Source organism: Centruroides vittatus, unplaced genomic scaffold, assembly GCF_030686945.1.
Source record: "Centruroides vittatus isolate TY-2023 unplaced genomic scaffold, ASM3068694v2 contig_879, whole genome shotgun sequence".
NCBI classification, from domain to species: Eukaryota; Metazoa; Arthropoda; class Arachnida; order Scorpiones; family Buthidae; genus Centruroides; species Centruroides vittatus.
This window is the reverse complement of record NW_027122571.1, coordinates 1154288-1173094: the sequence shown is the minus strand read 5'-3', so window position 1 is coordinate 1173094 and position 18807 is coordinate 1154288. Positions and strand designations below refer to the sequence as shown.

The following is an 18807-nucleotide window of genomic DNA, read 5'->3' as shown; positions in this document are numbered from 1 at the left end:
ATATATTTTAAATGGACATTTATTGAAAACTGTTTTCTAATCAATTTAATCTTATATTCAGTGTTTTTTGAATTTGAATAGCTATTACTTATTTTGATATACTGTATATATAATTAGTTACAAATTACATTTTTAATGGAGTTACAATGCCAAATTGATGTTTATTACATTTTTAAGGGAATAAATTTTATATACATAGCATTTAAGGAATGATAGAAAAAATAAATATGATTGAAGAAAAGTTTTACAAATTCAAACTGAATATTCAGTTCATCTTAAATAAAAATTTTAATTATTTCTTGATCTCTGATATCTAGAAATAATAAATCATTAAATAATAATATATTATACGCAGTACTATTATTGCATAGGATTTTTAAGTTTGTTACTAACTTTTTTTTTTCTTCAAATCTTTATACTAAGAATCTAAAATGAATGGTTTGAATAAGAATAAGGCAGTATAGTGTTTTGAAAAGTTTTAATTGTTTAAATATAAAAATTTCACACATTTATATTATTTTCATTTTAAAAATTTTCAAATTTGTGTAAAACAAAAAAATTAAAATGACAAAATATAAAATAGCAAAATTTAAAAAAATGCTTTTCTGATATCTAAAAATATAATTTTAAATGGCTTTTTAATGTGAACTTAGAAAAATTACATAATATTTCCTATGGATGAACTTTAAAAGTGTCCTCCTTCTTTTTGAGTCTCTTTGTACACCAGTAGGAAATAACAATTTTATGGCTTTTTAATATGTTTGATATATCATATACTTACAATGTTTTACTTAAAAATGTTTTTTTTTTAAAACAGTATTATTATAGATATATTAATATCAATTGCAAATTTATTTTTTAATGATTTACTATCTGAAGACTACAATAATGTATTATTACTTCTTAAAATCATTATTTTTTATTTCAAATCTTTCAATTATAAAATTGTGTTTTAATCTGAAAATTTTTTTTATTATAAACATTTATTGGTATGTAATTTGAGTTAAACTCTTTTGACAAATTAATTTATCTAAAAAGCATTTTAGATAAACTGTTTGGTAACGTTTACAATGATTAAAAAAATATTCATTTTTCTCAGAGCTCTAATGTCTAAATATAGGTTTTTTCAAAAATTATTTAATGTCATTAGATGTAGCTATTGTTTATTGAAAAAATGGATATTGCATAAAATTTTTATTAAGTACAGAATTTATATTTTAATTTTTTTTATTATAAACGGGAACTTTTTATAGGCATTTATGAATGTTTTATCACAAATTTACATGATTAAAATATTATATTAGCTTTCTCTAAAAATAAAAAACAACAGAAGAATTATCTTATATTCTGACATTAATTAATTCAGTCAACAGTTTTTCTATAAAAAGATCAGATTTTATTAATTATATGAAATCAATATATTTCTCTCTATATTTTATTTTTAAGAGTATTTATTAATATAAAGAATTATTTCATATAAATAATTTTACAGACAATTTATTCACAAAATATTTTTCTTGCTTATACAGTGTAATTTTAGCCAGTAGCAGTTTCAAAAGAAATAATGACTATAAATTGTGAAATCTCAGTTGAACTATAGGAACTAAGTACAGTAGACCCGTACAGTATAACACGGAATGTATCTACTGTGTTATATGAATTCAGTGTTGTATGAGTCACTTAAATACATGAGCCAATCATAGCCCAGCACATGTGCAGTTTAGGGGCTACGGCTGTTTGAAAGGTTTTCTTCCATAAAATTAATCAATTCTGGACTAATTTGACTCAACATTTCCAAAACACGTATAATATTTTGGGAATAATCCATATAAACTATGCTATAAACAAAAAATTGTAGGATTACTTACCGAATGTGCACCGTTTGACGATGCCATTGCTTAAGGTTGTTTTCGTTGCGGAGCAGCTCATCAAACGGGGGGCACATGTTTCCTGATAAGTTATTTTTCTGCGAAAAATTCGCTGAACTTTGGAGACATCATTAATGTAAATATAATTTTTATGGCCATTAAATAATAAATGTTTTTTAGTAGGTCCGCTGCTCATTTAAACTTAATGGTTTGTGCAATGTCCGCTATTGGTCCTGATTCGACCAATCCTGTCGCAACACAAGTCGGCGATAATGTTTTACCGTGTTATACGAGTCTCTTTTAGTGTGTTATATGAATCCGTATTATAGGGGGGGTCTACTGTACAAGATAAAAGCTATCAGAGCCATCCATATACTACATCATCATTAGTTGGGGGAAGGGCAGTTTATGAAAATCACTTCACATGTATTTTTATAGATGTTGTACTTTAGAGGATTTAACAAAAGAACTACAAAATCTGTGATTTGACATTAAAAGAGAATAGCATATTTGTGTTTGATGTCATATTCTTCCTCATAGCTGATAACATCCTCATTTCGTCACAGGAGACAAGGTGAAGGAACCAATTGAACTACCACTTTCCTTATTATAAATATTGCTCAACTATTCACAGAGCTAGTCTTTTTCAGACAGAGATCCAAGTATAAATGATTTTTACAGGATAAGAAAAAATTGCTCAACAATAAAAAGCCTAACATATTTTCACTAAAAAATTAACAAAATGAAAAAATAAACAAAAATTACATTCTAGAAGACTCCTTATCATTGTAAAATTTACATTTAATATTTTCCAATATTGTATTTTAATTATAAGCCCATTTATCTCTAAGGAGCCAGAAGCTGTTTGGCTCTTTCTATAACAGTTTAAATGGGCCAGGTCCTCAAAGTAGAAGGATAAAAATTGTAAAAAGTATAAACTGATGAAGGTAGTAAATCAAGTAAATAAAATAAATATATTTGAATTTGTTCAAACTTTAAATGGGTTTTGGCTCCTTAGAATTGGAACCTGCATGCCCATTCAAAATATAAAACAAACAGTCCATTTGAAATTTTTCCTTTGGATTAAGTATAACATCATGCTGTGGTTTATGAAAAAAATTATCTTTTAATCTTCTGAAGACAAATGATTTACTCACTTCAAAAACCAGCTCAATATCTAAAGTTTCTATTGTCATTGTTGCAGTAAAATTTAAATAATCATACACACCAAATACTATTAGAAAAATAAATAATGTACAGCACTAATTCATATGCCTTTGTGTCCTTATTATACAATTTATTATGTGAGATTTGGAATTTTTAAAGGATATTTTGTCTAATTTTTGTGAAATTTTAACTTACTTTCTCAATGCAATCGTTAAAATAACATCACCGGAAAAAGGGATTAGATGTCATCCTTCTCATCAACTGCTAAAAGTTTATAATACTCCTTCGAGAACGTCAACATTTGCCCATACAAACATGGTCAATCTAACGTTGCATGTATCAAAGAGTATAGCTGACATCCGATTTCATCATCATCTCATTGTCCCAGGAATGACCCTACACCTGCCAAATGTAACCTTAGTCTTCGATAACACTTAATCACATGATCATTTTTCCAGGCTGATCCAAATATAAGACCTATCCACCCCCCTCAGGAGGACAGTCTCTTTGAATTCTTAACTGGTGCACATGATAGTTGCGATGAAATTATTAAGTAGTGCAAACCTTGAAAGGTTGGATACTCGACCAAACTTCCAAGAATTTGTGAAAGAGGTATGATTTTGTCCAAAACTGTAAACTCTCTCTTGGTTACTAAATTTGTACACAAGAGCTTAGGCAGTTTGAACACCCTCTCAACAAAAAGGTACACGAATAGCTCAACTGGTGTTGTATTCAATTTTATGTATTTTTGTCATTTCTTGTTGATTTTATGTATTTTTGATTTTTTACTTGTTAATGGTGTCTATTATCATATATCGCATATGCTTTACTGACGACCCGTGTCTTCCTCCTCTACTCGACCTGACAAATGGATCCCGAAGCCAAGGGACCAAGAAACTCAACGTGCCATCCACTAACCCAAGGAGCAGTTTCCACCAAACTGTTGCTGATAAAGGGGCAAGACTTCGGCTCTGCCCCGGCTACTCACAATTATATAAATATCTACTGGGTCATATCATATCAGTAGGACTTATTATACTGGTGTCCAGGTTCTGTGAATTGAAGAAACTTGGTTTTTTCTGAATAAGTTTCCTCAATTCACAGAACCTGGACACCAGTGTAGTAAGTCCTACTAATATGATATGTCCCAGTAGGCATTTATATAATAAAACTTTAAAACTTAGAGCACTGTCTGTCAACATTACATAAAAAGAATTTAATATAGAACTGTCCTCTTCAGGCAAATTGTTTATAGAGAACATAGCATTTAATTTCAAGCTTGAATTTAATGTCTAGAAACTTCCTAATAAGATGATGTATTCAATATTGGCAGCTTTCTGTAGTGCCATGTACAGTAGAGTCCTGTACAATGCAGAGGATTCGTTACTCATTATAGGAAGGATTTTCCAGCAGGTTGACACCAGATATAAAACCCATTAAGATCCCTGCCATCATACTCCAGTTGGATTATGTGAGGATGTCATCTTACACAAATAAATCAACAATCTATTACTTTATGCATTCCACAGCTCCTCCAGTACCTTACATGTCAAGGTCCTCATATCAAAGTTCAATTTTAATTTCTTTATTTTTTATAGGATTGTATATTGGAGAAATACTGCCCCTGAAAATGTGCAGCCCAAGCATATATTTGCTTTGCCAGTGCCTAGAGCCATTTACTTTGTTGTAACTAAAGACAACCTTTATCATTAGTGCAAAAATTATTTTATCATTTGTCAACATATATATAAAATATGCATTATATACTTATTTGAAGAGAGTAAAAAACAATGCATATTGTATGTATTAATATGAACTAGTCTCACACTTTGTGCACAACAGAACAATAGTTTGTTAACAGTTCTAATTTTAATAGACAAAAATGTTAAATCACAAATTGACAGATATGGATATAAGTGTTGGGTGATATTGAGAACATGTGAGATAAGTAAGATAGTTATTATTGCACACAATCATCAGTAGTAACTTACATCTGCAACTATCTATCACAATTAGGGATTAAGGATTAATCACATAACCTTCCTTGGATAAAAGCAAAAGAAAGCCTCAAAAGATGATGCCAATCAAGTGACAATATGAAATTATTGTAAATCATAGTTTTACTGTTACTTTGTTCTACACTCATATACTGTAGTATACTAGGTATGTGGGTAGGGTAAAGGCAGGGGAAAACAACAAGGACTTTATACAAATTTTAATGAATGAGGAAATAAAATTTATTCTGTGTAATTACAATGTAGTAGGTCCTAATACAAGAGACTTAGTGGGTTTCCTTACGGTAATTTACAATGGCAAACGTGTATATACATAAAAATAAAAATATATACACAATGAACTTAGTGGTCGTTCAACCCCCACTCTCATATCCTCTGTACAATTACAAGAATAGTTCCATGTGTGATGAGAACACCACAATTGGCTACGATATTAAAAAAAATAAAAGTCTTACACTTGTCCTTATTAGTTCCCTTGTCACTGAGCACTCATTCCTTGTCGACGATTGTATCATGAGATGGAATTAGATTGTCTTTTACTTAGTCCAACTTCCTAGCATCCAAATCCTTTCACTGGTGACTGATTTTTTTCTCACTCGTGGCAGGTATGTAGAAACAGGAGACCCCAAACGAAAAGAATGGCTTCCCATGATGAAACATCTGGATTTATACCTCGCACCATTAGGGAGTACGTTATTCAAACGTGGTCCAACCCTCACTCAATCTGCAAATATAAAATATGCACCACATTAAAATGTGATGTCCTGATACAAAACAGAAGAGAATGAATTTAGTACAATATATCAGCGATCGGCAACCGTTGGTCTGCAGACCATTGATGGTCCACAAGATTTGGATGGTCCATGGAGAAATTTGGACATTGATCAACTGAAGGTTACACAAAGTATTACGAAAGAAATGAAGAATGTTTAGTTGCTTTTTTCACTCATTGGGGTTTTTTATTCAAATCTAAATCCAAATACGAGTGACTGTTATCAATAAATAATGAACAATAAACAATATTGTGAGTGCGATTGTTGTCCTTCATGGAAAAGCGCTAAGAACCCATAAACTTATTTCAAACAAGCAGCAATGAACTGTAGGCTTGCGTTAATTTGTTATAATTAAACATGCAAGTTTCATATTAATATAGTAAAATTGAACTTTTATGATCATTATTCTACAGATTTTGTATCATTTAAAAAAAATTCATGATAGTGGTCTGTGAGATTCAAAATTGTGAGTTTAGTGGTCCATGAGGTCAGAAAGGTTGCTGACCACTGCAATATATGACCCGATACAGAACAAACGAAACATACACAAAAAAGAAAATTTACAATAATACTAGTGCTGTAGCACAACAACTTTTCGTCAGGAATACTTAGTTTTATATGTAATATTTTTATATTCCTTTTTGTTACATTAGCAAATATTTTTAACCAATTCCTGGATAATATTGACTTATTCTCATTCAGATATTCATAGCTGTTGGACACAATAAAATATAGCCATTTTCACTATTTGTTTTAGAATGTTGTATTGTGTATTTTAGTTTATTTTTGCTACCACTATTATTATTTTGTATGTTTTTTCAATGTGCAGAGTTCATTAGTGTGAAAAAATACTATGCAGTTCTGAACAAAAACTTATAAATGAATATTGTTTTTATATTATTGCAGTGATCTGGTTAAATTATTTGAATCCTACCCACTGGACTTGTTCGAACTTGATATCTTACATATATATTGTAAATGATATAAAAATTGTATATATTAATATAACAATTTAAGAAATAGATAAAACTTCAAATTAATTATATGTATTTTATTAATAAAAGGTGTTTGTGCTGATTATGATGATGTAATATATGAACATCCCTTTATTAATATATAAAAAAATATTAAAAATTTTGTATTAAATGATTTCTAAAAACATTTCTGTTTCTAGAATGTTTTATAACTTGAAAACATTCTAGAAAAACTAGAAATTGGCAAAGTATAAATCATTCAATACTAATTCTGTGTCTTACATGTTTAGTTTGTTATAGAATTAAATTTAAAATGTATCTGTACTAGTATAATTTGTAAGCTAGATCAAATTGTTTGGATTTTTCTTTATCTTGGACAATTGCTTCCCATATATATTGCAAATACACATTTTCTGTTATTGAAGATTTCTAGGAAATTCCTATAAGTCTGCTATAAGAATAACTTTTCCAAATCTATATGATTAAAATTTGCTTCCAGGTAGACATATCTATTTTTGAATACTTTTTTTAAAATTCCTTCACACTATTTTTTAATTTCTTATGCAATAAGAAATTAAAGAATTGATGACAAATAGTGAATGACAATGACAAATGACAAACTAGTGAAGAATAATAAATGTATATTCATGATTATTCTTAGTTATTTCATATTTAATTTCTAACATGTTCAATAAATTGATTAAATAAATTGTTTTAATCATTAAAATGTTGCCTGTTTATTGCTGAAAATAACATATTTGCAGAGCTACCAAGGGTCCTTTTGTGCATGAATGAGATCCCATAACTAGAAGAGTGAGAATTATCCTGAAAGATTGAGATTACTATTTTATATAAATATGGCCTGAGTTACATAGTAATAGACTACAATTGGTCAAAATACAACTGAATAGATTTTTTTGTAAATTAATTCACATAAGAACAAGTTTCATTACACATTTTCTTCATTATCTTGCAAACTGACTATATAATTCAGGATTGTATTAATAAAATAAACCAACATAACAAATGAGCAATTTAGCATTTGAGATACTTCCCAGAGGGACTTTCTATGGAAAACTGGCTCCTATTTAGGTGTTAGACACTGAATAAAACTAGAAAACTCTATATGGCCAGCTAGGTACATTGGTCAGGTGTGAACCCATAACCAACTACCAGTGTTCAGTTTTTACTTATACTCTGCTGCTGGTTATTACACTTAGAATGTTCTTTATTATTCAATCACATTGCTTTCTTTGCTGTTTTAATTGTATCTGCTGGATGCTCAAACAAGTGGCAATATTTGGGTACAACCAGTACTGCCAATTCAAAAAAATTAAATATACTAATTTTTCCTGAAAAAATTACCAAACTTGCTATTTACTAAGTCTTTTAATAACAAAAATTGAATAAACTATATATTTAATCATCTCACATTATATGAATATGCCTTTTACTCTTATAGAGCTTAGATACAAATAAATAATAAGACATGCTAAAATTAAATTAGGTTAACATGAAAGAACAAACTAAAAGATGCATCATTTGTTTTTTTGCCATAAAAAGAAAACTGAGATTTAAGGACAAAAATGTGAGACCATGATGTTTACTTCAGTACTGTGAATCTCACACTGAAACAACTGACACTTAGCTGATCTGTATAGCATAAACAGAAAATGATTCTCTATTAAAATAATGATATATTCATATTTTTAGTTATGTGAAATATCTTTGTTCTTATGTGAAATAGTGTGATCTATTTTGTTATTGGGCTGCAATTTGAAAAAAATTGTAAATTCCCACTGTCATCCTTCCATCTGTCTGACTTTTCTTACTCTTGAGAACAGAATTAGATAGATGAAATCTAAGACCAGTGGAAACCTTAGGGATGGGAGGCTACAATTGACTATATATGAATTTCCAGTGCAAACCAAATGTTATTTCAATTCAAAAGTTCTCCTGAAAGCAGTTAATAGATGATCAGCACAACTCTGTTGCTAATGAAAAAGTATGATGTACAGGGGCAAGACACTACTAATTTGGGGTGGAGAGCATATATTTTAAATGAAATAAATTAAAACTATGATTAAAAATTGCAGCCCGGCATTGTGATGATATCTCAATAAATAATTGCTCGTTATATGAGTCTTTGTTTTTATGTGAAATATCTTTGTTGTTGGATGGAATTGGTATATTACATTCTGTTCAACAATTATTTTTCTATTGATTATTGTTATGCCAAAATGTTGATAAAATAAGATATAGTTTATCATTTTTAAAAGAATACAGCAATATCTCTAGTAGTTAATTATTTCTTATCATAGTAGTGAATCATCTAAATTCTAATAATTCAGTAATATCTGATAACAAGATTTAGCAATAATCAATTTGTAACAATGTTGCTAACTTAGCAATAAACTCAGAATAGATCTCTAAATGGATACATAATAATATTAATGTATCATCTCTAATTTTCTGTGTCAAGTTGCAGATGAGAGGTTGCACATCAGCTTAGAGGCAGCAGATACTTCTAAGAATATTGTAAGACACTTATAATTAGAAGTATCATCTTTAAAAAAGGAAAAGGATGTCAAAAAGGACAAGATAATGTTTTTGAATAAAATTTTTTCTCACAGATTGTTTTTGAGTAATGAAATTTCAGAATTTTGAACCCATGAAATGTGTTTCATTATTTACAAATTTTACAAATATGCTTCATATGACAAATGAGCAACAAATCATTTGTTGCTCATTTGTCATATTGTTTGCTTTTTTACAGTCTGTTATATATTTGTGATCTATTGTAATATTCAATAACACATTATAGAATATATACATAGAACATATATATTCAAATACAGTTATTATTTTAAAAAATAATTTTATTATATGTATATAGCTTTGTATTAGAAGGAAAAAGATCCATTTTCAATATTTAATTATTCTTGTAAAACTTGTATTCATACTGAATACTGTACTGTCAGTTGGTTCTATATTTAATTCTTTAATAAATCACATTAAACTATTATATTGCTAGATTATAACATGCAACAAAAATTTTTAAAATTAACTTTCAGTATATGAAATAACAAATTTCAATTACTGTAAATAATTAATTATAATTTCATAATAATTTCTCAGTGAAAGTTACAGTATTTTTTATATTATTTTAGAAAATAGTTATATTTTTTTTAAAACAATATTACTTACAGGTTTATTAATAATTTCTAAATTTATATATGGAAATTAAATTTGTAAGTCACATTAATAATTATGAGTTATTTTATGCAGTTTATAATTATTAACATAACTGACAGGTGGTATTTCTACAAGTTTAAATATATTCAAATTATGCAGTATCTATTCTTTTAATATGAAGAGGTTATTACTTTCCCAGCTCTGTTATATATAATAGAGGAAAAGTATAGTGATCAGTTAAAAAATGACCCTCCCAAGATTTTTACATTTTTGGACTTGGGACCATGAAATGCCCAGAAATTCAAAAAAATTTGAGTTTTTTTTTTTGCATGTATTGATGTGTATGTGAGGGGCACAATTTCGTCATCCTCTTTAAAGATTAATAACTCCTGTGCTTTTTGTCAAAAATTTTTGAAATTTTGCCGGGAGGTTTGTATATTAAGGGGATTGATGATATTAAATTTTGCTAGTTAAAGTTTGATGGGGTGGAGAGATAAAGGGGAGTTGTGTGTTGTATCTCAAGTAGAGTCTGACTTAATGACAATTTAACTCATAGTAACATTTACAAATTTTTATAAAACCCATCCCTACCCTCAAAATTAAGCTTTTTGCCATTTTATAATAACTAAAAATATAAAATTGTTAATAATAAAATGTCATAACAGATGATGTCACACACACACACACACACACACACACACACACACAGTTTTTAATGTTTCCAGGAAAGTTAAGCAACTCTTTGCTGGATTTTTTTAATGTAATTCTCATAATAAAAATTTTTTTATTTTCAAAATAGTATGTAAAAAACTTTATATTATAAAATTTTATTGATAAGCTCCTAAATTAAAATAAATATTTGTACTTAATATTACTGTCATACATTTGTCTTCTTTAAAAAGTATACAGATACTATAATAATAAGTAATGTTATCTTAAATAAATTAATAATTTAGGAAAAGTAACTTCAAATTTATATTAATTATGTTATGTAAACACTATAAAAATATATTAATACTGCAAATCTTAGTTAAGTAGAAAGAGAATTTGAGTAATAGAAAGATTATAACATAAAATTTATATTCATAGTTGACAGAACCAAAGTATTTTGTCAATTTGTTTTTTATTGTATTTTTTGAAAAATAGATTAATAATGAGCAACTATTTAGGCTGCAATTTTTAATCATATTTTTTAAATTTATTTAATTTAAAATATATGTGCTTCACTTGTTGATATCGTTTTAACCATGTGAATTTTCTACTTACTGTTTGACTTTTTGTGAAGTTTTTCTTCATGTGTTTTTAGCTGTTACTTCTGTGGTTGGTGAAAATTGATTAAACATAGACTTGAAAATGTGTATATTTTCTTCATTGTCTTAACTTCAAAATAGAAGATATCCAGAGTTATGTAACAATATGTGCTTCACCTCAAATTAGTAGTGTATTGCCCCTATACCTAATACTTTTCCTATTAGCAAGCCCCTGTACATCACACTTTTCCTCTTAGCAAAAAAGTCATGCCATCATGTTAATCTAACTCCTTACAGGGGGAATTTTGAGTATAAATAACTTGACTTCTGGTTTGCATTGAAAGATCATATACAGTTAATCGGAGTCTCCTGCCCCTAAGCTTTCCATATCTGGTCTCGGATTGCATCTATCTAACTCCATTCTCTAGATTAAGGAAAGACAGATAGATGGACAACATTGGAATTTATAAATCTACAATTTTTTCAAATTGAAATCCAATAAGTTTATTAATCTATGGTTGATTTTACCGCTCAAATTAATCTTATCACTCCATGTCAAATTAATCTCAGATTTGCATATTCATTAAAATTTATCACTCTCTCTTTTATACATCTGACTCATATGCTGAGACATGAAAAATTTGAATATTGAATTTTCAATTGTCATTAAATTCAAATATTATAAGTGATTACAGCTTAAATTTTATACAAACTTTGGATTTTTTTTTATTTTTAAAATTAGAGTAATGCAGACAAATCCTTAGAAATAATTGACCAAGGAAATTTATTGCTCTATTAAACATCCCAAGAAAGAATTATTCAGGGATTTTTTCATAACATTTATGAGAATTTCAGCTATATAATGGAGTTTATTATATTTCAAAAGTTTTTTGGGAAAATTTTATTCAACAAAATTATCCATTTTGGAGATAACTGTTTAGTATTCAGTCAAATTATTTTGTATGATAAAGTTTCATAATTTTCTCCATCATTCAATATTATAAAAGTTAATATTAGAATTATTTTTAAAATATAGGTTTTATTTCATTAAATAATTAACATTATTTAATGATAATATAATATAATATTAAGTAATATAATATAATATTAATATTAAGTAATATATAATATAATATTATATACTTTTTCTGCTATGAAAATTTGTCATTAAAAATAAAAATAAATGCGCACAAAATATAGATCAAATATGAAAATGAATCTATTTTTTAAATATTTAGATGACATAATATGAAATTCTGATGTCACTAAATCACTAAAAGGTTTTTTATTAACATTTTTCATGCAACATAAATATATTATATTAAATATAATGAAATTTAATTAAACAAAATATGATTTGATTTAGAAATTAAATTTTTAATGGTGAACAAATTTTTTTACATATGAAAAACATTTATATAAAAAATTACATTTTATTTTCATATATAAATACATCAACAAATTTACTTCTGATAAACAGCACTGAGTTCAGCGTTAAAGTAAATTTTCTTTATACTGCAAGCACTTTCTTGTTTTTTTTTTTTTTTTTTATCAACAAATTTAATTTATAGTCTTAGTAAATTTAATTATTTTTAATGAGAATACCTTCATTCAATATAACATCACCTGTCTTCTTTAATCAAAATTTAATAGTTATTTATAAATAACTAGCAGGTAGGCCCGGCGTTGCTCGGGCAAAAGTAACGATAGCGAAGATTAAGATTATTACGTTATAGTCAACCTTACCCATTTTCACAGAATGCAAGAATTGGGTCCACCCCTGTTTCCAGACTAATTACATAATTTTTAGATGGGTCTAAAAATATGTTCAATTTCTCGCAAAAACAAAAAAAACTGCATCTGCGTCTTGCACGCCGCTTTCTCTTAACACTTCCATTGTTGACACTTCCATTGTTACTTAACACTTCCATTGTTGATGGAAGTGTTAAGCCTTAATTCTGTCCCTCTCCCCCGTGGGAGGAATTTTGAAAAATCCCTTCTTAGTGTGCGTTCTTGTGATATACCCTAACTGTGTATACCAAAACTTTCAACTCCTAACTGTTTGGGCTCTGCGCTGATTATTATTATTATTATCAACTCGTCTCGATTATATATATATAGATTAGGGCTTCTTAAACTATGGGTCGTGACTTCATTTGGGGTCGCTTAGCGAAATCTTGGGGTTACGAGATTTTAATGCAAAATATTGAAAGTAATTTGCGAGAGTTTGAAAATGGCATGCTTTGTGTCGTAGGTTTCGTGAGTTGCACTTTGTGTCACTTCTGGTGCAGCGAGACAACGATTCAGCAACACTGATTGTAGTGTGAACTAGTGTAGTGTTGTTGCTTTTCAGTGTATTCAGTTGTGTCTGTTCCATTGTAACACAAGAGTGAACTGTGGTAGTACACCATTATTGTTTTTGCAAATTTGTATATATCTTCAATATATATGTATATTTTCATTGTATTTCATACATATATTGCAAAATATTTATATATCTCTATTTTATATTGGGGGGGGGGGGGTCGCGAAAAAATCACAATCATAAATGGAGTCGTGAATAAAAAAGTTTAAGAAGCCCTGATATAGATACATCTCCTATCTCAATGTAATGCAGTCTTTTTAGCAGTTCATATTATATGAGATTTACAAAAATTCTAAAATAAATATAAAAATTTAATTACCAACAATAATTTATATTTATAAATTTTAATATATACAAAATTTTTGCTTATATTTCTAATTCAAAATATGTTTATAATGTAGTAGTTATCTATCATTGTATACTAGATACATATATATATTTTATATAAATATTCAAATTAATTAAAAGTATTTATTGTAATTTATTATTGTAAATCTTCAGATTAATCCAACTGTTTATCAGAATTGTCATTCTATCTTAAAAGAGGAATTATCAACTCCTAACATCATTGAAGAAAGTGACTTGACAGAAGATGTTGAAAATTTAACTGAAGCAGATTCTGTTGTAAGATATTTGTTTTAATATGAAACTTCAATGTAAAATATATTAATGAATGCAATTCATTATTTTATTTTATTAATCTATTCTTTAAAGTTAGCATTCTTTACTTTTTAGTTGTCACATTCAAATGATATAAATATTAAGAAAGATTTAAAACACAATTATGGAATGGAGCAATCACTTATGTTACTAACACCGCATAATACTCCAACAACTGAACAGGTACTAATGTAGTAAATGTTGACTGATTTGACTTGAAATTGATTTTTCAAATATTAAAAAAGAGAACTAAATGATTATTTTATTTATATCTAATAATATATTTTATTTGAATTAGGTTTCATTCCCTTCGCCAATTAATCTCTGTGCTTTACATCTTCAACTTTTATTACATCATTATCGAGGAATAGCCCGTTTACGTAGATCTATAAGTCAACCAATAGCATTAGAGACTTTGGGTTCTACCTACAAACAAGGAACAATATTATGTGGTAAGTTTTTGTACTTTCTACAGAAATCAGTGGTGTAGCATAGTGGGGGTGGCAGGGGCGGCCTGCCCCGGGCGGCACTTTAAGGAGACAGCAAAATTTCACAATAAATAATAATAATACCTAAATAAGGGGGCAGCGAAATTTTACTCCGCCCCGGGCGGCTGACACCCACTACGCCACTGACAGAAATGTTATATTTTTAATAAATAATATATTTAGATTCTAAATATATTATTTATGCTAATATATTATACTATAATAAATATATTATATATTTAGTAGTGTATTATAATATATTTAGATTCTAAATAATGTAACAAAATTTAGCACAACTTTTAATTGTCCAAAATTTTCCATATTTGAATTTTATAGTTTGTTTTTGCTAATGAAGTGTTATGCATTTAGCTAATTATGTTTGTAAACAAATGAAAAAATTATCTCCTTGATATTTTTTAAATTTGATAAAAATTATCAAGCCAAAACTATGGAGTTGACAGAAATCATGAAGTCTTGATGTTCTAAAAATATTTAGTTTATTATATCTTGTCATTGGACATGATTTTCTTTAAGTTTAGATTAGTTTAGTGATAAAAATATGACAGTTTTTTCAAGAAAATATATTAGTTTGATACTGTTAGTTCCTGATATACCTATGTATACAGGGTCCAAAGTTGGGCAATAGGCAATACAATATAAAAAGAAAGGACTTTACACTTTTCTCATATGATGTGAGGTAATAAAAAGAATTTAATCCAGGATCTTACAGGCTTATTGATTTAAATACAAATTTCTAGGGTAACTTTGTACACAATTCATACTCATATCTTCATGCAAGCCTTGGATGAAAATGGATTGCTTCACCACCTTCAAACTGTCTCCAATCTCTCTCTTCGAGCTGACCACTAACACCTCTCGTATTGCTGAGTCAACGAATATCTATCACGAACCAAGTCCGAAAGGTCAAAAGATCCTTTCTCAGGTGATGCACCTCCATTTATACCCTTGTTGATGTCATGAGTTGCATACAAGGGCGTCGCCAGGGGGAGGGGCAGAGGGGCAGTTGCCCTCCCCTAGAAATTCGAAAAAGTTATTTAAATGCTAAGTTTTAATTAAAATAATCTTCTTAGGCTTCTTGTAAGTTAAAGAAAATGTTTTATTTGAGATATTTCTTTTCCGGTACATAGTAAATGATTAAAACTTTATGAATCGTTTCTATTTTACCTACATACAATTCATATCCTCTATCAATTTACATCATCTTGCCCCCTTACCCATTGGCTGGCATCGTCCTTAGTTGCATACGTAAACAATCACAATCAATCAGTGAGTCTCGCGAGGTTAACAAAATAAAAAGGTGATCTCCAAACACAAAACGGAAACTGGCGCAAATAATTATATACAGTGTAACCAAAAAAAAAAACTTAACATCCATAATGCAAAGAAACAGATTAATACAAGTGACAGGTCACTACAATACATAATTCCATTCTAATAAGATAAAATTTAATTTCAAAAACTATTGTAGAAACAGAATGTATAAATTATATAATTTAAATATCATTTAAAATATGAATCTTGCCTTTTTTCTTATTCCTTTGAGTGAAAAAAAAAATGTTTTAGTTTTCTTTTCTCCACAACATTTTATTAATAAGTTTTTCAGTTGATTTTACTTTCATTGCTTGTGATGCAAATCCTTAATAGGTGATCAAAGTTTCATAAAATAATTTTGTTACTTTCACCAGAATATTAGAGTTTTATATATGGAATAATTTTTCTGTTAATTTTTAAAACATAATAGATGCATAAAAATGAAACTTATAATATAAGCCAACTCAAGGCAAATGTATGTAAATCATCTAAGGAGAAAGGAAACTACAATAAGCACTGAAATCATCGATGGATTTGAAAGCTTTAATACAGTTATTCTTTATAACAATTACAATAGTTTCCAGTATATAACTTATAAAAACTGCTAGAAAACAAGCCTATATTTGTTTTCAGCCTTATTTTAAAATGCAAATAAATCACAGTTTATATGGAGGAAATAACAATAAATTTCTCTGAATTATTTTCGTGTGGAAGCAGCACTATTGCTCACCAGCAAAATATGCCTTCCCAATTGAAATGTTACACTAAATTTTTTGCAAATAACTCTTTAATAATACACCAGAGTAAATTCATATTTGAAATACTATATATGTGAGGGATATCTGAGTTGTGGTATGAAATGATCAAAATCAGTTCATGGAAAATTAAAAAGATGGAGATGGGTTGCATTGGAGTTTTTCATTTGAATTATCACATTTATCTTCTTTTGTTACAAAACCAGTTCAAAAGTGGTTTTACCACTGTTTTTAGTTACAATTTGAAACAACTGACTCTGCATTGAATTGATAAAGGTTTGTAACTGTGTAAATGTTCAATTCCTCCATGCATCAAGAATTGCAGTTGTCAAATCTGTAACAGTGATGTATTGTTGAAAGATAATGTTTGACCCTGCAATCAGTTCTCCAAGTGTATCTAGGTTAGGTTCTACTGTATAATATCTTGATAGTTCTTGGAGTTGTTTTTACCTTTAATGATTACGAGATTTATGAGCTCATTTTATCCAAACATCCCCAAACCATCATTGATCTGTTATCTGAAACGTGTTTTGAGAAGACTCTTGGTTCCAGTCTCTTATCAGCCCAATAGTATTTGTAGCCTAAGACTGTCAAGATTGAATTTCTTCTCACTAGAGAAGATGGCATAAAGAGAAGACTTTATGCCAGTAGTTATTCCATATTCCATACAGTCCTTTTTATATTTTAAGTTCAGCAAGAAAGCAGGTATCATTTTGATCAAATGCACATTTTCAGCAGCAGTTAGCACATTGTGGATGGTAGATCAACAAACAGACAATGTAAGTTCTTTCTTGATTTTGTTGATTGACTTATTCTTTTTGATGGCAAGTTGAAAACGGCATGCTTCTGTCAGTTTGGCATGTATTTATTGTACTTTATCCAGTCCTTTCATCTTTATGATGCATGTATTTGTTTATGGTAATTAACCCATCAAGCTAGCAATTTCAGTTGGTGTTATCTTCATCTGGAGATAAGGTTCAATTTGGCCTTTCTCGAAATCTGTCAGATTCTTATTGTGTCCCATTCTGCTAGACTTTCAAGTGAAATTCAAATGTAACATAAAATACAATTTGACCAAACAAGTGTCACACTTACTTTTGTTTCCTTTGATTTGATATTTTTTAAATTATTTTACATAAATATAATGTGTGATAATTCTATTGGACAGTTAGAATACACCATAAATGCTGTTTTACCTTTTTAGGTGTAATAGAATACTACATTTATTTACCATCAATTAACTTCTTGTTGTTATTTTGCATACCAATTTTTGTCATGATTAGATTAACTATTAATGAAAAATCTTGGTGTGATATTTCAATTGGTAAGACTTTTATGCTAACTATATATGCTTGCCTGTACACATCTACAAGGACAGAAGAATCAGTAATCAAGAATGTGGCTGAGATAGATGAAACAAGTGGAAGCAACAACAGCCAGTCCATTGTTAATGTAATTACTAATTTAAATGATAGGCATTTTTTTTAAAATTTAACTCTCTGCTTTGTGGGCAGAGTTGTTTTTGGCTCTTTTTTTGTGCCCATTATGGGTTTGGCATAATCCACAATAAGGGTGGCCAGGTGGAGAGAACAGGGTTCTGTAGTGCCCAAGCACTATTTTTATATTTTTTTTTCTCGTTTATTCAATGTTACGCATGTCATGTCAGGTTTTTCTGTTGTACCATTCCATTTTATTTCACGGTATCAGAGTGTAGATGGGTGTTATCCGTCATAACTGTTGGTTGGTCAATAACCTAGACCACGTGTTTTGCACATCATACCCAATGGCAGGAGATATAAAAGTACAAACCTTCGTAAAAATATTCATTTTGCTTCTGTCTTCAAAGGTGTTCAAGGGTTAATGTAAAGTAGGAGCGTCCGTTCAAACATGGAAAGGGATTAACATGTGCGAAGTTCAAATGGGGAAATAGAATCCGAATCCATCGTATTCAAGACATCCAAATTT

The 18807-nt window shown here is 28.7% G+C and overlaps 1 protein-coding gene across 1 annotated transcript in view; it reads left to right on the top strand.

The window, feature by feature from the left end:
* LOC136983265 (uncharacterized) overlaps window positions 1-18807 on the top strand; it is a 134695-nt gene that overhangs the window by 107775 nt on the left and 8113 nt on the right. Inside the window, exons 3-5 of the mRNA XM_067279970.1 lie at window positions 14109-14231; window positions 14343-14450; window positions 14566-14719. Coding sequence (XP_067136071.1) covers window positions 14109-14231; window positions 14343-14450; window positions 14566-14719 — 385 coding nt within the window. The remainder of the gene's footprint in view (window positions 1-14108; window positions 14232-14342; window positions 14451-14565; window positions 14720-18807) is intronic.